The following is a 26046-nucleotide window of genomic DNA, read 5'->3' as shown; positions in this document are numbered from 1 at the left end:
ATACTGATATAACTAAATAATAATAGAAAGTTTATACTACTTGATGGATTAGCCTATGCTAGGACATTTTATTCATTTATTAGCATTTCCAGTGATAAGAAGTTAACTTATTTTAGTTCATAAATTTATGAACTTTTATTAAACATACTGAATGGATATGTTAATAGCTTAAAATGTATTTAGTTTATCCTATAAATTTGGAAGCAGTCATATCACTCAATCTAAAATCAAAACTAAAGTTTTGGCAATTTTTAGCCTTTGGTGACAAAAACTATAGCAAGTCTTCAATAAAATATTGAACATGAAGTAGAAACAATAAATTTATCTCCTAACAGGTTGTATAGGTACTACTTAAATCATTCCAAAGAGATACATCACAAAGATAAGTATTTTGTGCCTTGATACCACATGGAGAATACCACTACCACCAATAACAACTATGATAGTAATAATTAAAACAAACAAGCCAATATTTATTAAATGTCTTTTCTGAACTTGAAAGGGTCCGGAGAACCTTATTAAATCTTGTCTAATACTTGAGAAATTTATCACCTCATGTAAAACAATATTTAAAACACAGAGATGGAGACATATTCAGAAAATATAAATTACCTCCTTTATCAGGACACCACTGTAAAATCTTAAGATTAATAAGGCTGGTCAAATCTCTTTTTAGTTCCTATTATCACATCTTTACCTAAGAGCTTATCTTAATATTTCCTATATAATACATTAATAGTAATAATAGTACTTGCTTTTTTGTTGTTTTTCAAATTTAAATTTGTTGAATGAGTATAGGGAAAAAAAGATAAAAAATATTGCGATAGTGGATTGTATATTTTCTTGTTAAATCTCAGTGTTTTTAAAGATTTTTTTTCTTTTATTTTCTTTTTTTGCTTTTTAAAATGCTATAGTTTTGGTTCATGTTAAGGATCAGTCTTCTTCATCCTCCTCTTCCTCTTCCTTTTCTTCTTCCTCTTCCCCTTCATTTTCCTCTTCTATTTTCTTTTCATCTTCTCCCTTTTTTTTTCCTATCTCTATTTTAGACAATTCAGGAGTAAATACCATCTGTTGTTCCAACAAAATATTTGGAAAATAAGGCTGTACTATCAAAACAATTATGACACACATAATAAAAAACAGCAGTCTCAGTAATAAAACAAATATGCAGAGTGGATCACATACAATCGGCCGGGGCACTTCCCAACGTGGATACCAGTAGTGGTAATCTGTAAATAGAGACACAGTTGAAAACCATATTTTACATAAAATAGTTAAATTGTTCAAAGAAATAAAGGACAATAATACATACATATAGCTTGGTCACGGTCTGCATTACCTAGAAAGAAAAATAAAGTTTATAAAGAGTTACATAAAATTTCTTCTTTCTCTACAACGTAAGAATTTCTTCAACAATAAACCTCCGTTCTCTTAGTTTTCAGGCACCATGCCATCATTTTTTATGTTCTCTGTACAACCAGTAGCCAATGATAAAGTACAAATATTCTCATTTACTAAAAGTCAGCGTGTTCTGGTAGAGAGTATAGACATACTGGATAGAGGAGATATGGATTTTCTAGTACTAAATCTGACTCTAAATCATTTTTTCACTTTATGTACGTTCCTTTAGTCCTGACCAACAATGTAGGATTCTATAACATCTCATAAACATCTCTTATTTTGTCTCTTTCTCCCCTCAGATTATTCCAAATTAATCTTATGAATTTACTCATTTTTATCACCTGGTTCTTATTTTCAGACACTTTCAGTTGTTCTTCAATTCTGAGAAGGCAAAGTTAACACCTCTATCTATCCTGGTATTTTTTTAAAGTTATGTATATCACTAAGATCATAATGTTATCAGGAAATAAATTCCTTTTTGTCTGCTCACCTGAGCAGAAAGGATCAGACAATCATTCCTGAATTCCACTAGGAAAAAATGGAAGGATAAATGAGTTCATATATATAAAAAACCCAATGTCAAGTGCTCATGGTGGTACATGTCTGTAATACAGTGACTTAGGGGGCCGAGGCAAGAGGATTGCAGGTTTAAGGTCAGCCTCAGCAAGTTAGCAAGAACCTATCAAAAAACAAAAGTCCAAAGTCAATAATATCAACCAGGGCTTCATCTCCACATTAATACCTGTTGTAGAAAATTTAGAATTTACTCTTCAGATACCTGACTTCATGTTGGATAAGATTTCGTACTTGATCTTATTTCATATTTTGTGTAATGAGTTTTTATTGGTTTCTTTCTAAAAAGAATCCTTCACCATATGATCTGTATTTTCTCTTCATTCTGTGTATTGATATTTATTGATCCTTTAGTACAACAATAAAGTAGTAGTACATTTCCTCTTAGCATCTTATTTCACTTCTCATCATTAATATTTGAGTTATAATGTGAATTATAATCACACATAATCATAAGCTTTGCTGTGATATATTCATACCTGCAAGAAGCATAAATTTGTCTAATTCATTCTCTTACACTTCCCCTTTCTCTCCTCTTTCCTCCCTCTAGTCCTCATCCTCTCCTTTCTGTTATACCTTTTATTTTAATGAGATTTTCTTTCCCCTTTTATGTGTAGTTTCCAAACATGAGATAAAACATATGACCCTTAACTCTCTGAATTTGGTTTATTTCAACCATGATGTTCTCCAATTTCATCTACTTTCGCGCAAATGACAGTTTTGCTCTTTATTGCTGAGTAAAACTACATTGTGTCGTGTGTGTATGTGTGTATTGTGTGTGTGTGTGTGTGTGTATCACATTTTCCTTACCCATTTATCTTTCACAGACACCTAAGCTGGATTCATAACTTGGCTATTGTGAATTGTGCTGCTATGAACTTGGGTATGTATGCATCACTGTAGTATGCTGACTTTTAATTCAATAAAATAAGTACCAAGGAGTGGCATAGTTGGGTTATGTGGTGGTTCTATTCCTAGTTTTTTGAGGAAGTATCATACTAATTTACATCATGGTTATGCTAATTTATAACCCACCAACAGTATCTACTATGTTCCTTTCCCCCCTGCCACATTCTAACCAGCATTTATTATTAGTAGTATTCTTGATGATTGCCATTCTAATTGGAGTAAGCTGAAATCTCAGTGTAGTTTCCCCAATTGCTAAAGATGTTGAACACTTTTAAACATATTTGCTGACCATTTGCATTTCTGCACTTGAGAAATATCTGTTTAGCTCATTTGTTTATTGATTAATTGGGTTATTATTTTGGCATTAAGATTTGAATTTTCATATATATATTCTAGCTATTAATACTCTGTTGGAAGAGTGGTCAGCAAATACAGTCATTCTATAGGTTCTCTCTTCAAACTCTTGTTTCCTTGGTTTTGAAAAAGGTTTTTAATTTGATGCAATCCCATTTTTTAAATTGTTGCATTTTCACAGGGTAACTTAAAAACAATTCCCAAAGCTCCAAAACAGAGGACATTCAATATAAGAATAACCAATCAAATGAGAATGAAAACAGGATTAAATATAGCAAAAAATCAAAATAACAGGAAATCACAAACACATATCCACACTAATGTTGAATGTTAATGGCTTCTACTCCCCAACTAGAAGACTCATTTTATAGGCAAATACATCCACAGGCTGAAAGTAAAAGGATACAAAAAATATTCAATTTATACAAACCCCCCGAAACAAGCAAGAGTAGCTACTCTCATATCTGACAAAGCAGATTTCAAGCAAAAATTAATCAGAAGAGACAAAGGACACTACAGTTTGGTGAGGGGAATGAACATCCATCAAGTAGATATAGTAATAGTAAACATTTATTCTCCAAATGTCATTACACCCAGTTACATAAAAAATAAAATAATCCATGACATTAAATTCCAGATAGACCCCAACATGATAATACTGGGTGATTTCAAAACACCTTTATCACCAATAGTCAGGTAATCAAAACAAAACAACAAAAAAAACAATCTAAATAAAACACTGTAAATCAAATGGAACTAACAGACACATATAAAAAATTTCATCCACAAAGCTGAATTTACCTTCTTCTCAGCAGCACATAGAATTTTTACAAAACAGATCATATCTTATGTTGCTAGACAAATCTTAGAAAATTATATATATATACATATATATATATATATATGTCCATGTATATTATCAGACTGTAATGGAATAAAGACAGAAATCGACAGCAAGAAAACTAATACCAGTATTTCTCAAATTATTCCATGATATCGAAAGGGAAGAAAAACTCTCAAATACATTCCATGAAACCAGTATAACCCTGACACCAAAACCAGGCAAAGATGCATCAAGGAAAGAAAGTCACAGATCAATACCCCAGACGAACATAGATGCAAAAATCCTTAATAAGCTATTAGCAAACAACATTCAAAAGCACATCAAGAAGATAATACGTCATGATCAGGTAGGTTTTTATTCCAGGAATGCAAGGTTGTTTCAACACAAGCACATCAATAAATGTAATTCACAGCTTAAGCAGAATTAAGGACAAGAATCACATGATCATCTCAATAGATGCAGAAAAGGCCTTTGATAAAATTCAGCACCCATTTATATTAAAGTGCTAGAAATGCTAGGGATCAAAGGAACTTAACACAACGTTGTAAAGCCTATTTATGACAAACCCAAAGCCAAAATCATACTGAATGAGGAAAAACTAAAAGCATTTCCTCTATAATTAGGAACAAGACAAGGTTGTCCACTCTCACCACTCCTAGTCAACATTGTCCTTGAAATATTAGCCAGAGAAATCAGGCAAGAAAAGGAAATAAAAGGGAGACAAGGAGGAAAAGAAGTCAAACTATCTGTTTGTTGATGACATGATTCTATATGTAGAAGACCCAGAAAACTCCACCAGAAGACTTCCAGAGATTATGAATGGGTTAAGGAAAGTAGCAGGCTACAAGATCAACAACCATAAATCAATAGCTTCCCTATACTTCAACAGTGATTCAGCCAAAAAAGAGGATTTGGTAACTCTGTGTAGTTTATTTTTTCTGGGTCTTCAACTATTTTCTATTTGTCTCTGTGTCTGTTTTCATGCCAGTATGATGCTGATTTTGTTACCATAGCTCTGTAATATAATTTGAAGTTGGGTATTTTGAAGCCTTTAGCTTTCCTCATATTGCTTAGAGTTGCTTTGGCTAGTTTGTATCTTGTTCTTACACATGAATTCTAGGGCTATTTTTTTCTAGGGTTTTTTGGAAGAATTTTATTGGTATTTTGATGGGAATTACATTGAATTTAGGTCACTTTTGGTAATATGGCCATTTTAACTATTAATTTCTCCTATCAAAAACCATGGAATGTTTTCCAATTTCTTATGTCTTCTTCAATTTCTTTCTTCAGTACTCCATAATTTTCATAAACGGAATTGTTTTCCTGATTTCTTTCTCAACAGATTCAATAATGGAGTACAGAAAAGCTATTGACTTTCGGATGTTGATCTTGTATTCCATTACTTTGCTGAACTTATCAGCTCTAGAAATCTTCAGGTAGTGTTTTTGGGTGTTTTAAGCATAGGATCATATCTTCTATAAACAGTATGATGTGACTTCTTCCTTTCCCACAAGGATCCTTTTTATTTCCTTCTTTTGTTAATTGCTCCAGTTAAAATTTTAAGTATATTGAACAGGAGTGGAGAGAGTGGACATCTTTGCATTATTCCTAATTTTAGAGGAAATGTTTTCAGTTTCCCCATTCAGAATGATATTGCAGCATCATGGTGATACTGGCTTAATAGAATTAATTTGGGATTCTTCTCCTCCTATTTTATGGAATAATTTGAGGAGCATTGACATCAGTTCTCCTTTAGTGGCCTACCTAGTAAAATCCAACTGAGAATTCCTTGGGTTTTCTTCATTGGCAGGCTTTATTACTGCTTCAATTTCATTGTTTGTTATTGGTCTGTTTAGGTTTTCTATATCATTTGGTTTAATTTGGTAGATCTTATGTGTCTAGAACTTTGTAGATTTCTCATATGTTTTACAATTTATTTGCATATAAGTTTCCAAAATAGTCCCTAAAAGTCCTCTGGATTTGCAGAGATGTCTAGTGTGATATTTCCTGTTTCATCTCTAATTTTATTAATGTCCTTTTGGTTACTTTGGTTATGGGTCTATCAATCTTGCTTATCTTTTCCTAGTATCAACTCTATTTCATTCATCCTTTGTAATTTTTTGTTCTTTATTAATTTCATCTATAAATTATTTTCTTCCTTGTACTGGTTTTAGAATTGGTTTGTACTTGTTTGTCTAGAACCATAAAGTACATTATTATGCTGCTTATTTGGGATCTAATTTTTTAATATACCAACAATTCTGTCTGCTTTACGGGATCTTTGGGATTTTTATACCCATAAATTTTTATCTTAAAACCATCTTCACAGTATCCCAACATTCTGGCATTGTATCTATATTCTTGTTTGATTTTGATTCTTGTATTTAAAAAAAAAATTCTCCTTCATTTCGGCTATGATCCATTCATAATTTAAAACTATATTTTGCAATCTCCATGTTTTTATGATGTTTCCAGTTATTTTCCCACATGTTCATAAAGTTTTAAATTTCATTCTATTGTGATCTAAGATATAAGGGATTACACAGTCTTTTTTGTACTTCCGAGGACTTTTTTGTACCTAAAATATGGTCTACTTTGTGGAAGTTTCTGTGAATAGCTGAGAAGAAAGTGGTTGTTGATGAAATATTCTATAAAAGAAGCAGAAACCATAATTCTCCAGAGGTGATTGTAAGCCAGACAAAGACTTGGATGAACATAAACTCCACAATGACTTCTTGGTAAAATGGGATCTATCAACCTTGCTGCCACTTCTCTGTCAACCTCAGCTCTCCTAGTGTTTATGACATAAAACTCTATTTCCTTTGTTAAACAGACTATTGCCTGAAAACTCAGAGTGGCTGGTTTTCTGATGCAACTGAGACTGTTACACTGTAGAGTAAACAGTACAGTAAAACTGATTTCATATTTTGCTTGTATGTTTAAAGGACTATTTCTTTTACACTGAAATCCATCCACAATACATTGTGTCTATACTATTTAATATTTTGTTTCACTTTTTCCTAGTAGTGTGAACTTTCAATGCTTAGATTTAAAATTTTTAAATCGGCATACTTCAGTGATGCAGCCACATCAATATTTAGAGCAGCTTAACTCACAATAGCTAAACTACGGAACAAACCTAGGTGCCCCTCCACAGATGAATGGATTAAAAAATAGTATATATACACAATGGAATATTACTCAGCCTTAAAGAAGAATGAAATTATGTCATTTGCTAGTAAATGGATGGAGCTGGAGAATATCATGCTAAGCAGAGTAAGCCAATCCCCAAAATCTAAAGGTCAAATGTTTTCTCTGATATGCGGATGCTAACTTACAATAAAGAGGAAAGGCTAAGGAAGAATAAAGGTACTTTGGATTAGGCAGAGGGGAGTGAAGGGAGGGGATGGAATATGGGGGGAGGAAGAGCAGTAGAATGAATTGGAAATTAATATCCTATGTGCATATATGACCACACAACCAGTATGAATCTACATCATGTACAACCTTTTTAGAAAAAGGAGAAGTTATACTCCATTTATGTATGATGTGTCAAAATGCATTCTGTCATGTATAACTAATGAGAGCAAATTTTTTAAAAAATGGAAAAAAATGAATTCTACAATGAACAAAAATAAGAATTTCTTCTTCTGGAATGAAGAAAAAATAAAGACATTTTCAAACAAAGGAATGCTGAGGGAATTTAGAGCTAGAAGAATTGCTAAAGTAAATTCTTCATATAGTAGGTAAATGATACCACAAGAAAGCTTGGAATATCAGGAATAAAAGAAGAGCCACAAAGACTATCTGTATAAATGTAATGGGCTATTTTTCTTCTTGAATTCTTTTATATATATCTAAGAGTTGAAAACAAAAGTATATCATGGATGGCATTTTCAATGTATATAGATAAAATATTCCAAGCAATTATAAGACATGTGGAAAGGTTAGGAAATCTATATGGTGGTTAACTTTTCTCCATCTGAATCAAAGTGGTCAACTACTGATTCTTAATAGACTGAAAAGTATGTATGCTGATATGCCTAAAGACGTTACAAAAAAAAAAAAACTTATACAGAGAGATGTAAAAATTGTAATAGGCAAATTGAACGGAATATGAAAAATGTTCAAGTAACCCAAAAGAAGTCATAAAAGGGGAACAGAAAAAAAAGTCAGAGTGAAACATGCAGAAAACAACAAAATGGTGGACCTATGTCCAAATATATTAATCACTTTATTAGCCATAGGTAATCTGAACACACCAATTAAAAACATATCTAACTACATGCTGTTTATAAGAAATTTACTTAAAATTTGATAATATAGGTTTAAAAATAAGAATAAATGGGCAGAAAGCCAAAGCAGCTGTATTAATATAGGCAAAATAAACTTTAAAGCAAAGAACATTATCAGGGATTGAGGGAGAACATTGCATATTGACAAAATGACCAATTCTCCATGAAAACATAATGATTCTAATCAAGTGTGCACATAATCAAATTTCAACGTATATGAAGAAAAACTGACAGAACTGAAAGGAGAAACAGAAAAATCTATAGTGATAGTTGATGACTTCAGAATCTGTATTTCAAAAATTCATAGAACAACCAGAGAGAAAACAATGAAGGATACAGAAAGACTCAATAACACCAACAACAAACAGAACTGGATTGGCACTTATAGAACACTACATTCAATAATAATTAAATCACATTCTTTTCAAGCACATATGGAACATACAAGATAGCACATAGTAGGGTAAAAAGAGACTTAACAGCTTTAAAAGAACTGAAATTCATATTCGGTGTGTCCTCTGATCACAACAGAATCGATCTAGAAATAAATAACAGAAACATTTAAAAATTCCATTTTTAACATAAGAAAAAGAAAGGATGAAGAAACATATAGGGATAACTCTAAAACATGCACAGACTTATTCTGAAAACTATTAATATTCTGAAAATATTAATTAAAAGAACTCAAAGAATAACCCAAAGAGGAAAACCAACCTGTGTCTATAAATCAGAGGACAATATAATCAATATCCATTATCCCCCAATTTATCTAGGTTTAATAAAATTGATATCAAAATCTCAGAAAAGCTCTTTGTAGACATAAACTCTCTTTTCTCTTATCCTTGTCTTTCTCCTCCTGTTTCCTCCCTATTCTCTTTTCATTTTTCTTCCCCATCAGGATTCCATCCTTGGTATGCTGTTCTTCTCTATCTGTTATATGCAAATTCTTCCTTTCTAAAACTTCATCTATATGCTAGTAATTCTCAAATATAGTTCTGATCTGTGCCTTAAGTTTATTAGTCTTTTCTACTCAAGCCTTAACGGGTATCCAAAGCTAATAATGATCAAAACTGAACACATCATATATTTTCTGTAGCTTCTCCTCCATATATTTATTCATATCTCAGTAAATTACACCATTAATTAATCACCAAATCCCAGATCTGGTATTTATCTGACATTCTCTTCTCATTATAGGATCACATCTTCCAAAATTTGCTAATTTTGCTCAATAATTATTAGTCAATTTTTCTCATCATCTTTATGTCCTTTATAAATACTCTAATATAATCTTTTTTCCCCCTGGACTATAACAAATGCCTTCAAATGGATTTGTTCTCCTGTGATTATGCAACTCCCCCCTACTGCCAAAATCTAAAAAGATTTGAAACAACCTCTAACTTATAAAAAAGTTTCAATGTAACACAAACAACTTTTATGTTGAATTGTTTGAATGCAAGGTACCAACCTGATTCTAAAAACTCCAGAGTACTTTGTGCATATTTCCCACAGTCAAAGACATTCCTCTATATAACCACAGAACGAAATCAGGAAATTAATAATTATATCACTACCATGTTATCTTCAGATCCATTCATGTTTTGCAGTCATACCAATATGTTCTTAATACCAAAAGAATCCTGTTTAGAATCATGCATTGCATTTAGTTTTCATGTTTCTTTAGATTTTTTTTTTCAGTCTGGGAGAGTCTTTTTCTTTGACTTTCACAATCTTCATATTTTTAAAAAAGAATAAGCCAGTTAGTTATTTTGTAAACACATCTTCAAATTTAAAAAAATCTGCAATCTAGATTTGTTTGATTTCTCCCTTGTGTTTGAATTAAGTTATGCATCTTCTCTGCGAATACCACAGTTGTGATTCTGTGCTCTTTTTGCATCTTCTCAGGTGGTGCAGTTTTCCTGTTAATAATGATTGAGCTACATCTGAAGCCCTTTTTCACTTTTTATTTTGAGATAGGGTCTCAGTTGCTGAGGCTGACCTGGAACTGATGATCCTCTTGCCTCAGCCTCCAAGTTGTTGGAATTACAGGCGTGGACCAACCATGCCCAGCATGATGTTCACTTTGACCACTTGATCAGGGTGATGCCTGGCAGGCTGGTGATGCCTGACCCTGATGCCACTCTTTTCCCCGTAGCAATTAAATAATTTTTATGGGAAGTTACTTTGAAACTAGGTAGACACACGATTTCTCATCAAGCTTCTAATTTATTCATTTGTTAATTGTATCAGTATGAATTCATAATGTTCTATTTTATCCAATGAGTTATAATTAATTACTATTATAATTATTTTGACGTTCAAAATGCCCCTGTTCATATCAGTGAAATTCCTTTAAGATGGTTTTTGTGTCCCCATTGTCTTTTGAATACTTCTTTTCATTCAAGCATGATTCATTTTATATCTTCCCTGCCTAAGCCCTGGAATCAGGCTTTTCATAATGAGCTCTGATTCCTTTTCTTGCAGACAATTTAGAAACTAAGATCTGGGTGCTAGTTATGCTCATTGTTTTGACAGTTCCAATAAAGGGAATATATGTACTACATACATACACACACATTTGCATCTATGCTGATAATTACTGAAATCTTCCCACTTAAGTTTGAATTTGAAAAATCAACAAATAATTTTTAGTGTAAGTATGTTCCATGCAATATTTGGGATTACTTATACTAAAAATAGTTATTTACTAAATATAAATTAAACCAAGTGTCCTGTGTTTAATCTGAAGTCTACAGGGTGGCTCTACACTTAGACATCCTCTTGTGCTGCTTAGACTGCAATGCAGCGCTGGGTTCCTCCAATGTATGGATTCTCTTACTGTATTAGGGCTGGAACCCCACCCATGCCAGGTCACTTTCCCCACCTTAAAGCCTCTCACCTAGTTTGGACTTCCGACACCTCATAGGAGGTTGACCTAAGCATGGATGCCTCTTTACCTACTTAAGTTCTGATACCGCTTGTCAGGCCACCCCTGTATGTGATTTCTCCCCTTATTCTACTTGAGTTCCAACAACCAGAACCAGACCATCCTATTCTTGATGCTTTCCTCACCTGTTCAGACTCTTAACACTCAATGTGTTTCCTTCCTCCTCACCTTGAGTGCGCACAGGCACTAAACTCTTGAGCCATCTCTTTGAGGACAACCCTTAACCTGCTCTGGTTCTACTGTCCCATGCAAGTCTGGCCTCAAGTGTGGATATTCCTGGGGTGCTGATTTTCCAAACTGACACTATCCTCACCCGGCTTAGCTTTCTGTCTTCTGTGCCCACTGATCTTGTGGGGATCCCTTGTCATCCTACTGAAACTCTAAGATATCAATCTGGATCCTCTCTGAGATGCTTACCTTCCAATCACCCACCTAATCTAGGATTGAGCTTTGCTGAAGAGGAAGATAAGGGGAAGAGGAAGAGAAGACTTCACATTTCATTCAAGTAAAGCAAAGGCAGAAATATTAGGATGTGTTCATCTCAATAGTGATAGTGTTGCATTAAAACTATCCTCTAGTTTCTCTTTTTTTTTTTTTTTTTGCTTTTTTTCCCCACAAAAGCAAAATATGATCTGAACTTATCTCCTACCACTTTCTTTTAAGCATTGTATAGTTTAACTATAACTATACCTTTGGAATATATGCTCTTACGTTTGAAAAAAAAAACAAAAATAAAAGTTTAATCAAATATATTTTCCACATTTTATTCTCTGAATATTTCTGGAATTCTAGTTTTTTTGGCAGGGTCAATGAGAAAAGTCTATTAAATATTTATTATTTTACTTTTTTTCTCTTGACGAATATTTTGGAATATTCTTTTGTTTAAAGCAGTCATTGTCAAACTGTGAAGGTTTTTCAAGGTTTAGCTTTAAGTTATCAGTCTTTATTTCTATCATTCTATCATTCTGGTATATTCTTAGGGGAAGAAAGGCTCAGCAGAAAAGGCTCTGCAGTTTAGAAAAATCTAATGATACTATTTCAACCCTCCTTTGAAAATTAATATGAGAATAGCATTAGAATCAGAAGAATAATATTAACATTACAATAAAAACGAGTGTTCAGTCACTTCACTTTTCTTGTCCTATGCATTATGAATGTTTCTCTTTTCATTTTTAAGTCATTTTCTTTATCTTACTGCATAGATAATCTGTGCATCTGTCACGGTTGCCACAACGAGTACAAAATACTCCTGGTTCATAAGGCCTTCTTGACAGAGCTCCTCTACAAAAAAGCAGAAAAGTGTTAAGAACGGACTTAGGTTTTTACATGTTATTTATATAGTATAGTTATCAATTTTAGTCTTAAGAGGTTATTTGATTTAAAGAGAGAGAGAGGGAGAATTTTAAGGATTTGGCTTCCACAATTGCAGGGACTGGCAAGTCTAAAATCAGCAGGGCAAGCCAGTGGCTGAAGACAAGTGCCGATGTAGTCTTGAGTCTGAAGGAGGACATCTGGAGGTAATTTTCTTTCTCAGACTTTTATAAGCCAAAAGGACCTCAGACTTCGAACTAAGCATATGAAGGTCATCCACATTATAAAAGATAATCTGATTTACTCAAAGTCAACTGATTTAAATATTAATCACATCTAAAGTATACCATTACAGCAATATATAGACTAGTTTGGGCAAACACAAGGCATTATATCCTAGTGAAGTTGATACATAAAATCAACCATCACATCAGCTTCCCTCAAAAAACAGTGAATTTCATTTTGTCTGGCAGTTGAATTACTGGCAACTAACCTTAATTCTGTTGAGGCCTGGTGTTAGGACTAGATAGTTCTACATCAGTGTTTACCTTATTCCTACTATGGTTCTTAGTTTTAGGGAATGGTTCTTAATCCTAGGGCATGGTCTTTCTGAGATAAACGTTCAGAGTTTTAGCCAAGATCTCTTCATTGTATCTGGGCTGGACTGCAACTATTTCTCAGTACTGTTCAGCCTCTGCAATCTGTGTCAGTATTCAGCCTCTGAATATCTGTTCTCTAATGATCCTTCCAGAATCTTGCCTTGGGATGTGCACTTGTTGGTCAAGAACCCACAGAGAAATTTTACAGACTTCAGGGTTCCTGTTTTGTAACCCTTTTTTCTTTGAGTCTAAATATTAGATGCCCAAGAATTAAAGACACTGGTAATCTCTCTTACCTAGAAAAATACACATTCTTTGCTTGGCATATGTTTCTCTGGTTGAAGATAGGGGAAATTCTCAGGGAGAAAAACAGGGCAAATATGGGGTTCCCATTGAGTTATTATCTATTTGTAAATATTCTAGTCCTTCACTGGTTCTTTTCTAATGCCTGAAAACAGTTGCTTTAGGTTTTGTTCAGTCTTTATGGGTTATTTTAAGCAGAACACTGATTTTTATACCAGCTTATAAATTATTCAGAAAAAATGAGTCACATATTAAAAAGTTAAAAAATTAATTTCTAGAAGAAAATGTGATGCGATTAAAAAAGTGTAAAAATATTTTGTGAAAGCATGTCTAACTATGACAGAAATCTCAAAACCCATGAAAAAAGTAGACACATTTTTATTCACAGTAAAACTATTCTTTTTGACAAAAATAAATTGCATCATAAAGTCAAATGTTAAGCATTAAACTGATAAAATATTTATAAATTTTATTATAAAAGAGGTAATTTTCTTGACCTATAAAGTACTCCTGTAATTTAAATATATTCAACACCTTCAAATAAAAATAGTGATTGTACAGGAATGGTCAGGTCTTGGAAAATGAAATGCAAATTTTTTGAAATGCACAAAAAGGTACCTAAACTCCCCTGAAATAGAGATTGTGAGAGGACAGGTGCCCAGGTGGCCAAGTCAACGCAGCTCTCCTTCCCACTGGGGTTCTCAGAATAACTACAGAAGGTTCTGACAAGGTAGTGTTCCAAAATAAAGAGGAGCAGCCCAGGCTAGAAATAGGTTATTTTGCAATGCTTGAGTTCAGTCAGTCAAGAGGTGCCAATAGTATAAACCAGGACAGAATGCTCAGCTGTGGTGTGGCATGAGACATTCACAGATAAAATTCCATCCTCCCTAAGTGGCTTTCCTGAGCCTTGGGAGATCACCTTGCTTTGGGTCCTAGGCTTCTGTTATTTCTTCCTGCCTATCTGTAAATAATACCTTTTCTTTGCTTGACTTCTTGGGTGACAGTTCTATCTCACTGAATTCATACAAGTGATAGAGAACCTTTACAGAGATGAAAATTAAAAGTAAACTGGGTCAGACACAGTGTGCATGTCTATAATCCCACTGACTAGAAAGATTGAGGCAGAAGGATCTCAAGTTTGAGACCAGCCTTAGCAAATGAGCAAAATCCTATCTCAAAATAAAAAATAAAAAAGGGGTGGGGATTGTAGTTCAGTGGTAAAGTACCCCTAGTTCAGTCCTCAGTGTCACCCCCCCAAAAAAGTATACTGACTTCCTAATAGTACACAGTTAAATGTGTGAGAATACATTATCTTAGCAAGGGAGTTGAGAAATAGGCCCTCTCTTATAGACATAAGAAATTTTATAATACAAAAATGGTGTAACAATAATGAATATTTAGTAATATTTATCAAAATTGAAGATTTTATTTTTGACCTAGTAATTCCATGACTGTGAACTACATATACTTTTATGAGAGTTAATGTCTAGCCAGATAATTGCAGAAATATCTTTTATAATACAAATAATAAAAGTCTAAATGTTCATCAAAAGGAGAACATTATTTAATACATTTTTGCACATACATTAAAAAATTATGCAAACATCTAATGCAAACATTAAAAAGAATTCAGAAACTTTTTATACTCAAATGATAAAATTCCTTGGGCATATTTTCAAAAAATTAAGGAAACTCAGAGAAAGTGTAGTGCATCTGTTTGAATTATGGAAATGTACACACAGAGACAGATATAATTTGGCAGATACATATAGAATATACCTTTTAGGGTGAAATATTGGGGAGGGTAACAGAAGACAGGGATGGGAAGGTTACTTTTTTCTTGGTACCTTTTAACTTTCTCTCATGAATATGTGTCTTGTATTAGACATTTTATTAAAATGACTGAAAATTATAATCCACATACAGCAATGAGAAAGAGGCCATACTGTATGAGATCCTAAAGTCCAGCAAACATTATAGAGTTGGAGGAAAACTTGAAACTTTAAGTACATTCAATAATTAAGAAATGCTGTATATCTTAATAACAAAATCAGCAACATGTAACAACCTCTTCACACACACCCATCCGAGAAAAACACTCGCAAAGTTGAATAGGTCAAAATAATGAAATTAAAAACAAGAATAAGGAATAATGAATACATTCCAAAGTATCTTATTTTTAAATATCAATAAACTAGGTTAAATCTTCATGAGTCCCACTTTAAGAAGAAATGAAAAATATTCATTATTAAGGATTTCTCCACATTTTCATTTTGTATAATTCTTTCCTGCCTCTTCCCAGACAGAACTTGCTCTTACAATTCTAACCCCACCCCCCTCATATGTTCCAATACATTCTTCCTCTCTCAATTTATTGATGGCTTTCTTTAGCTTAAAATGTGCATTAGCAACCAACACAGTAAAACAAAATAACTTTTACTCAACTCTGTATACATACTTCTTTGCCTTCTCTTCACTGGCTAACGTCTTAGAATGTTCTATGTTTGCCAATTTTTTTCAAATTGCAAGTCATGAGCCATTAAAGGTCATGAATCAAATCTAGTGTTTCACAAAAACATTAATTTAAAATATGAGAGATTAGAATATTGTACTTAGACATGAATAAAGTATTATTTCATGTAATTTATATTTTATCATACATAGTAAGGATTGTTTCATGAATCTTTTATTTTTCAGTTATCTACTGTGTCTTCTAATTTTAAGATGAAGAACTTTTCATATTGTAACTTGATTTAAAGTTATAAAGTATTAAAATTACAATTGACTGGATAATGAATGTGATATAGATATCACTGTGCATTTTTAAGTTTGTCTTAGTTTTTCATATTGCCCCCATTGAAATGGACTATATGAATTATTTTCAATTTATATATTTGAACTACTGCTCAAAATATCTAAATAAGGCTACAATATGATATGCATTGAATCATGAATTATATGTGCAGAAAAACATGGAAAGAGAATAGTCTATATAAAATAAAAAGGGGTTGACAAGAAAGTGAGTATAAATGTTATTAAAAATTCTGTTAGTACAGTCCTGGTTTCTCTCTTACCACACAAGCCTTTCCTCATATACCTTTGCTACCCTCTGCCTGTGGTTCAGTTACTATAGTCATATAGGGCTTAGTCCTTAAGTCTGTTCTGTTCTATTTTTCATACCTACTTTCTCACAAGCTGATCTTAATTCCACCTCAGGGCCTTTGTACCTGTTGTTCTCTTTACTTAGTAAACTATCCCAGAATTCATGTCTATTTCCTTCTCATAAATGGTTTACATTTTTCACATTCATTTCTCCATGTAATGTGTCAGAAGCAGAACACTTGATCTTCTTTCAAACTTTGCTTCTCCCCAAGTATTCCCTGTCTTAGTTAATGGCATCACCATTCATCCAGTTGCTAAGACTAATGGCATAAGTGCCATCCTTGAATAGTCTATTTCACTCAGCCCCCAAATAAAATCTATCAGGAGATGTTATTAATTCTGTCTTTAAACCATATTCTGAATCTGACCTTTCCTCATCATTTTCATGCTAGGTAAGCAGAATTAATGTCATGGTACAGAATTGGTGTCTTGTGGTAGATATGTCTGCTATATAGAATGTCTGCTACATGCATTCATTCTGAAGCACTGGGTCATTTTCATTTTATGGCTCTGTTACTCTCTAGAATATTTGACTCCTCTATCAGATCTGTTGCATCCAGCCAGCAGATGAAGGAAGACCAATAGATCAAGTAGAAAGTTTTTAAAGCCCAGACCTGGAAAATGGCCTACATTGTATTGGCTGAAACTTACTGATATGGGCCTAAACAGGGAGACTGGAAAATATATTCTAGGTGTCTTCTCAGGAAGTAAATAAAACAGTTGCCACCTGCCAGAATATATTTCCCTAACTATTAAATAAAGCAAACTTTTTTTTATTAATACTTTTTGACATTAGACTTCACTCTTTTTTAAGTATTCAGACTAAGATTCAAGTCATTTTCCTCAATCCCTATCTTATATCTTTACAGTCTCTTTTCCCTCTAATAAGTATGTTCTATGCACCAAAGCTGACTGGTTCTAAATCTGTATCCAGGATAATTCCTTCTACCATTTCATATCTACTTTTTAAAAATTCCTTTTTGAAGTGTAGCATATGTGTATACTGGGTTGATGTTGCTTTGTTTTTTTGCACATTTATTTCTCAACAGATTATAAGTGTTTTCAGGATAGCCACCATTTAAAAATTTGAAATTCTACCACCTAGTCAGTGTTTGCTACACCTACTATAGAACTATACTTAATTAAATAGACAACCCTTCAGTCAAATACAGATGCAACATGTCTAAAAATAAAAGTTTTTTTCCCTCCACCCCACATTTTCTTCTAGATCGTGCAATAAAGTTACCTATCAATTGAACTTAAATTCTCAGGGTTATCTTTGTGCCCTTGGCAATATTCAAGTTCAAGGATAATTTAGTTATTATTATAATTTTTTACTTAGAAATATATGCCTATTTTTGAAATGAAAAATAAACACAATCAAATTATTACATGTAAATATTGTTTCTGTTCTTTTTCTCTAATACATTATAAGCCATCTGAATCTTTATCTGGGTAGCTTTATAGCATATGAACTTTTAAAAACTATTTCTCTTTCATTCGTTCATTTGTTAAGAATGCCAATTTGTAGTTTTACCTTTACATATTTGTCTTTTTTCATATCTCTTTTGACTTATTTCCTTGTCTCTGTGTTATGTAGGAATTTATTAAGTGTTTTTGACCCTTATTTTCTGTATGGTCAAATAGGTTTTATTTTTCCATTCTGCATTAATTTTCTGGCTATTTAAAAAAAAAAAAAAAAAAACACCAGTAACTGGGTGATTTAAAACAACAGAAATTCATTCTCTCATAGTTTTGGAGACCTAAAGTCCAAAATCGAGGTATTGGCAGGATTGTGCTCCCTCAAAATTGTCTACAGAAAAATCTGTACCTTGACTTTTCCAACTTCTGATGGCTTTGGACTTTCTTGGCTTATGCATCCATCACATCAATCTCTTCCTGCTAAAATTGTCTCCTCCTCTTTTGGTTGTGTAGTGCTAAATCTCCCTCTCCCTCTTTTTATAAGGATATATGCAATGGCATTTATTACTCACCTGCATAATCCAGGAAAACATACTCATCTACTCATTTGTGTGTGTGTGTGTGTGTGTGTGTGTGTGTGTGTGTGTGGTCCTGGGGGGTTGAACCCAGGACCTTGTGCATGTGAGGCAAGCACTCTACCAACTGAGCTATATCCCCAGTTCAAGATACTCATCTTAATCATGTCTTTGCTACGTAAGGTAAGATGTACTATTTTGTGTGTAAGGTAATATTCATAGGTTCTGGGAACAAGGACCGGGACATACCTTTTGGGGAGCCACCATTCAGACTACCACACTTTTAAATTTTCGATTCAGTTGTCTTACTTTTCATTTTTACTCAGTATTTCATAATTCTGTAAAAAATGAATTTTTTTACCAACTATACTTAAGAGAGCTAGCTAGCTATGATTGCCTATTTTGGGTACATGATAAAATAAAAATAAAACTGAGTTGACTGATACATGTTCAGAAATCAAAAGTAGATGTGTCCATATTTGTATCAAAAGAAAAATGGCTGATATGAATTCTAAGACAAAGAAGCCTATGGGACAGGAAGGTGGAAAGAAGAAAGGGTAACTCCAACAACTGGCAGCTTCGTTTTATCACAACAGTCACGGCACATCCCTGCAAACTATTCTTATTAAAGTCACTAATACCTTCATGTCATCACATCAAACTATCCTTTCTTCTTCAAATTATCATTCTCTCATATAGTTTACCACTTTGGGGCTTCCTGACTAATGTTCTTCGTTTGATTTCCACGTATGCTACCAGACAGCTTTTGGTTTCTGTCTTCCACTCTTAATTTCTCCTTTATAATTTCCTTTGATTAAGGTTGAAATATTATAGGGCAGTCTTTAAATTAATTCTCCATATTTACCCTCTCATGAGGTAAACTCATCTAGGACTGTGACTCACTTTGCCTCAGGGCATTTATACCAGTAAGTTTCTCTACTTAGAAACCTACTGTAGATTTTCATGTGGATTTTTCCTTTTTACGATTCATTTACATGTCCTACATTTATTTTTCTACCAAAAATGTGCAAATATAAAACATATCTCCTGAGCTTCCTTGTCTGAGTAAGTTATATCACTATTCAAATCAGTTTTTCAGATTAAACCCATAGGCAATGTGTGGTTTGATTATTCTGTTCCACTATCCTTAATATCGAATGAATCACTTGGTATTATTAGCTTCACCTTCATAATGTACCCTGAAACTGAGCTTCACATTAACAGAGTGGACAAAATTCTCAGATGTACCACAAGATCTCTAACCTCTCATCAACATGCTGTGCATGTCTCAGGAGAGTAAATATGATAGATTTTATGTCCATGATTATATTATATGACCCAGATGACCTTAAAATACTGAGATTATCCAGGTGTGCTCGATCCAATCGGTTGGTGTTTTATTTGTTAATTGTTCATTGTTTGAATTTGTTCTTTTTAGATATACTTGACAGTAGAGTGCATTTTGACATATTGTATATACATGGAGTATAACTTCTTCTAATTAGGATCCCATTCTTGTGGTTGTACATGTTGTGGCATTACACTGGTGGTGTATTCATATATGAACATAGGAAAGTTATGTCCAATTCATTCTATTCCCATCCCACCTCCCTTCCCTTCACTCTCCTTTGTCTAATCCAATGAAACTTCTATTATTCCCCCCATTTTATTGTGTGTTAGCATCTGCATATCAGAGGGAATATTTGGCTTTTGGTTTTCTGAGATTGGCTTACTTCACTTATGATAGTCTCCAGATAGATCCATTTACTGGCACAGGCCATAATTTCATTCTTTTTTATGGCTGAGTAATATTCCATTGTGTATATACCACATTGTCTTTATCCATTCATGTGTTGCAGAGCACCTACAATGGTTCCAGAACTTAGCTATTGTGAATTGAACTGCAATAAACATTGATATGGTTGTGTCACTACACTATGCTTATTTTAAGTCCTTTGGTATATGCTGAGGATAACAGGGTCAAATGGTGGTTCCATTCCAGGTTTTCTGAGGAATATCCAATACTGCTTTCCTGAATGGTTGCACTAATTTGCAGTCCCACTAGCAATGTATAAGTGTACTATTTTCCCCACATCCTCATGAACATTTATATTGTTACTTGTATTCTTGATAATTCTGAATATTCTGACTGCATAGAATCTTAGTTTGAAGTTGCATTTCTTTAATTGCTAGAGCTGTTAACATTTTTTAAAATATATTTGTTTACTGATTGTATTTTTTCTTCTGTGAAGTGCCTAGTCAGTTCCTTTGCCCATTTATTCATTGGGTTATTTGTGGTTTTTTTGGTGTTACATTTTTTAAGTTCTTTATATATCTTGGAGATTAATGCTATATCTGAGGTGCAGGTGGCAAAGATTTTCTCCCATTCTGTAGGCTCTCTCTTCATGTTCTCGATTGTTTCCCTTAGTGTGAAGAAGCTTTTTAGTTTGATACCATATTATTTATTAATTCTTGAGTTTACTTCTTGCACTATAGGAGTCTTGTTGAGAAAGTCAGTTTCAAAGCCAACATGATGGAGAGTTGGTCCTACATTTTCTTCTAGTAGATATAGGATCTTTGATCCAACATATGGGTCCTTGATCCATTTTTAGTTAAGTTTTGTGCAGGGTGAGAGACAAGGGTTCAGTTTCATTTTGCTACAATGATTTCCAGTTTTTCCAGCACAATTTGTTAAAGAAGCTATCTTTTTTTAATGTATGTTTTATGGCACCTTTGGGTAGTTTGCGATAATTGTATTAAAGTGGGTTTGTCTCTGTGTCTTCAATTCTGTTCTATTGGTCTCCATGTCTGTTTTGGTGTGAATACCATGCTGTTTTTGTTACTATCCCTCTGTCATATAATTTAAGGTCTGGTGTTGTGATGACTTCTGTTTCACTTTCCTCATTAAGAATTGCTTTGGTTATTCTAGGCCTTTTATTTTTCCAAATGGATTTCATGACTGCTTATTCTGTTTCTATGAAGAACATCATCAGAACCTTAATAGGAATTGCATTAAATCTGTACAGCACTTTTGATAGTATGGTCATTTTGATGATATTAATTCAGCCTATCCAAGAACATGGGAGATCTTTCCATCTTTTAATGTGTTCTTCAATTTCTTTAGTGTTCTGTAATTTTCATTGTATAGGTCTTTCACCTCTTTTGTTACATTGATTCCCAAATATTTACTTCTTTTTTGAGGCTATTGTGAATGGGATAGTTTTCCTAATTTCTCTTTTAACTGATTCATCACTGATGTATAGGAATGCAATTGATTTATGGGTGTTAATTATATAGCCTGCTACTTTGCTGAATTCATTTGTGAATTCTAGAAGTTTTTTGTTGGAGTTTTTTTAGGTCTTCTAAATGTAGAAGCATGTCCTCAGCAAAGAGTTTGAGCACTCTACTTCCTGTTTGTACCTTTCTTTTGATTAATTGCTCTGGCAAGAGTTTCAAGGACTATTTGAATAGAAGTGGTCATCCTTGTTTTGTTCCAGTTTACAGAGGAATGCTTTCAATTTTTCTCTATTTAGAATGATGTTGTTCTTGGATTTAGCCTATATAGCTTTTACAATGTTGAGATATGTTCCTACTATTCCTAGTTTTTCTAGTATTTTGAACATGAATGGATGCCATATTTTGTCAAATGTTTTTTCTACAGATTTGAGATCATAATGTGATTCTTGTCTTTAAGTCAACTGATGTGATGAATTACACTTATTGATTTCTATATGTTGAACCAATGTTACATCCCTGGGATGACCCCACTTGGTAATGGTGCACTATATTTTTAATTTTTTTTTTTGTGTGTGTGTGTTATTTGCCAGACTCTTATTAAGGATTTTTGCATTTGTACTCATCAGGAATACTAGTCTGAATTTTTCTTGCCTTGATGTGTCTTTGTCTGGTTTTAGTATCTGGGTGATACTAGCTTCACTGAATGAATTTAAAAGGATTCCCTCCTTTTCTATTTCATGGAATAATTTGAGAAGGATTGGTGTTAGTTCTTGTTTGAAGGTATGGTAAAACTTGGCTGAGAATCTTTCTGGTCCTGGGCTTTTTTTGTTGGTAGACTTCTGATGGTGTTTTCAATTTCATTGCTTGAAATTGATCCGTTTAAATTTTGTATGTTCTTGGGCTGGGAAAATAGCTCAGTTGGTAGAGTGCTTGCCTCACAAGCACAAGGCCCTGGGTTCAATCCCCAGCACTGCGAAAATAGAAAAAAAAAAATTCTATGTTCTCGTGATTCAACTTGGTAGGTCATGTGTCTCTAGAAATTTGTCAATGTCTTCAGGATTTTCTATTTTATTGGAGTATAAATTTTCAAAATAGTTTCTGATTATCATATTTCAGTAGTGTCCACGATGATATATCCTTTTTTCAATCATGAATTTTAGTAACTTGAGTTTCTCTTTCTTTCTCTTGCTTAGCTTGGCCAAGGGTTTATCAATTTTATTTATTTTTTCAAAGAACAAACTTTTCATACCATTGATTTTTTGAATTTTTTGTTTCAATTTCATTGATTTTGGCTCTGATTTTAGTTATTTCCTGTTTTGTACTGATTTTGGTGATAGTTTGTTCTTTTTCTAAGGTTTTGAGATGTAATGTTAGGTTATTTACTTGGTGACTTTCTATTCTTTTAATGAATGGACTCAATACTATGAACTTTCCTCTAAGAACTGCCTTCATAGTGTCCCAGAGATTTTGATATGTTGTGTTGCTATTCTCCTTTACTTCTAAGTATATTTTTACTTAATCCCTGATTTCTTCTACTATCCACTGGCCATTCAATAGTACATTATTTAGTCTTTAGGTGTTAGAATAGCTTCTACTTCTAATTTTATCATTGATTTCTAATTTAACTCCATGTTGAACTCATAGAATGCCTAGTATTATCTGTATGTGTTGTATTTGCTAAGAGTTGTTTTGTGTTCTAAAGTATGGTCTATTTTACAGAAGGATTCATGTGATGCTGAGAAGAAAGTGTATTCAGTCATTATGGATGAAATATTCTATATATGTCTGTTAGGTCTAAATTATTAATTGTATTTTTTAGTTCTATAGTTTCTTTGTGTAGTTTTTGTTTGGAGGATCTATCCAGTGATGAGAAAGGCATGTTAAAGTAGTCCAGTATTACTGTGTTGTGGTCTACTTGATCCATGAAATTGAGAAGGGTTTGTTTGATATACATAGATGATCCATTATTTGGGACATAAATATTTATTATTGTTATGTCTTGATGATGTATACTTCTTAAGCAGTATGAAATATCCTTCTTTGTCCCTTTTGATAAACTGGTTTGAAGGCCACTTTATCTGAGTATAAAAACCCCTCCTTGTTTACTGGATCTATGTGAATATGTTTTTTCTCACCTTTTTACCTTCAGTCTGTGGATATTTTTGCCTATGAGGTGAATCTCTTGGAGACAGATATTGTTGGGTATTGTTTTTTAATCCAATCTGCAAGTGTATGTCTTGATTGATGAGTTTAGGCCATTTACGTTCAATATTATTACTGAGAAATAATTTCTTTTGTTGTCATTTTTATTTATTTCTAGTTTCTAAGTTGAATTATATTCTCCTTTGATATACTACTTGTCTAGTTTAGTTTCACCCTGTACCAGTTTTTGTTTGTATTCTCCATTTCTTCTTCATAAAATATTTTACTGAGTATGTTTTGTAGTGCTGCCTTTCTGGTTGTAAATTCTTTTAACTTTTGTTTATCATGGCAGATTTTTATTTCATCCTCAATTCTGAAGCTTAATTTTGCTGGGTATAGTATTTTTGGTTGGCATCCATTTTCTTTCAGAGCTTGGTATATATTATTCTGGTCTTGGTGAGCAAGCATTTGAGATCCTGTTTGGTTTCCCTGTCATTTTCCTCTGGCTGCCTTTAAAATTCTATCCTTATTCTGTATGTTAGAAATTTTCAAAATAATGTGTCTTGGTGTGGGTGTGTTGTAATTTTGTATATTTAGGGTCATATAAGCCTCCTATATTTGATTTTCCATCTCATTCTATAGGTTTAGGAAATTTTCTGATACTATTTCATTGAAAATATTGTACATTCCTTTTCTCTGTATCTCTGAGCCTTTATCCTAATTAATCTTATATTTGGTCTTTCATGTTATCCCATATTTCTTGGAAATTCTGTTCATGATCTCTTAATGCCTTTTCTCCATGGTCACCTTTATTTTCAAGATTATATATTTTGTTTTAATTGCCTGAAACTCTATCTTCCAAATGCTGGTGATGCAGTCCATTGAATTTTTAATTTGATTTGTTGATTCCTTCATTTTGAGAATTTCTGCTTGATTTTTTTACAGAATCTGTTTATTGAAGTGATATTTCACTTCCTGTATTTTCTCCCTGCTTTCACTTCTTACATTGTCCTTTTCCTCATAGATCAGTTTAACCAAGTACATTCTAAACTCCTTCTCTGATATCTCTTCCACTGTGTTGTTGATGGATTCTGTTATTGAAGTATCTTGGTTTGTATGGGGTGACTTGTTCTCTTGCTTTTTCATGTTGTTTCTATATCTACTCATCTTACAGTATGAATCTGAGGTGGTATAGTTTCTACCCTGTGGACTTAAATGTGTCCTGAAGGTTTCCAGTACCTCACCATTTAGGGGGAGAAAAATAGTAACAACAACCAATGCAAACAATACAGCATTGACCCAAATAATTTCTACTATGATATCCATGATAGTTACAATAAACATAAATGATGTGATATGTTATTGCCCACAGTAAATACAGTAAGTTTGCAAAAGGGTTTACAATTTTGAGTGGTGGACAGGGAGAGAAGTGATGTAGGATGTGATGATTATGAGGAAGTAGGAGACAAAATAGAAGCAAAAAATTAAAGTAAGATTGAAAGAGAGAACAACAGTGATTGGCTATTATCAGAAGAAAAGAGAGAAAGAGAATCAAGGGAAACCAATAAGTGAAAGAAAAAATATATTGAGTAAAAATTTTAAAAATTAAAAACAAAAATAAAAGCATACAAAACAATACTGAAATATACTAATCAAACATCCTAGTCCTCAAAATACTGATACATGAAAAATAATTTGCTTCAAAGATGCTGGAAGTGAGAAAAAAAAAACAAATATGAATATGTGTAAGTGTCCACGAATGATTTAGGTCACAATTAAACAGAGAAAAGAAAAACGGGGAAAGAAAGAAAAATTAAAACAAAAAAAAACTCAATGAAAAGTTAAAGAATTGTTTCCAATGGAGTTCAACACGGTCTCAGCTCAGTGCTAGGTGGGGTGACCTGGAATTGGATGCCTGCTCCATCCTCAGGGTGGGGCTGTTGGAGTGAAAGAGGAAATTCCATAAGCAGCA

At 33.1% G+C, this 26046-nt stretch overlaps 1 protein-coding gene across 3 annotated transcripts in view; it reads right to left on the bottom strand.

The window, feature by feature from the left end:
* Positions 1 to 452: 452 nt before the first annotated feature.
* Positions 453 to 26046, bottom strand: part of GLIPR1L2 (GLIPR1 like 2) — a 62665-nt gene continuing 37071 nt past the window's right edge. Inside the window, exons 4-7 of one of the 3 annotated variants that reach the window (XM_079142557.1) lie at positions 12519 to 12604; positions 1313 to 1339; positions 1186 to 1229; positions 453 to 1068 (exon numbers count right to left, since the gene is read on the bottom strand). In XM_079142557.1, the coding sequence (XP_078998683.1) occupies positions 934 to 1068; positions 1186 to 1229; positions 1313 to 1339; positions 12519 to 12604 (292 nt within the window). In that variant the 3' untranslated portion in view covers positions 453 to 933. Of the gene's footprint in view, positions 1230 to 1312; positions 1340 to 9844; positions 9903 to 12518; positions 12605 to 26046 lie in introns of all 3 variants that reach the window. The other 2 variants (XR_013764169.1, XM_079142556.1) reach the window with 2 other exon arrangements.

This window comes from Sciurus vulgaris, assembly GCF_902686455.1.
Source record: "Sciurus vulgaris genome assembly, chromosome: 5".
NCBI lineage: Eukaryota > Metazoa > Chordata > Mammalia > Rodentia > Sciuridae > Sciurus > Sciurus vulgaris.
Note: the sequence above shows the minus strand (reverse complement) of the source record. Positions and strands in the feature narration are given on the sequence as shown.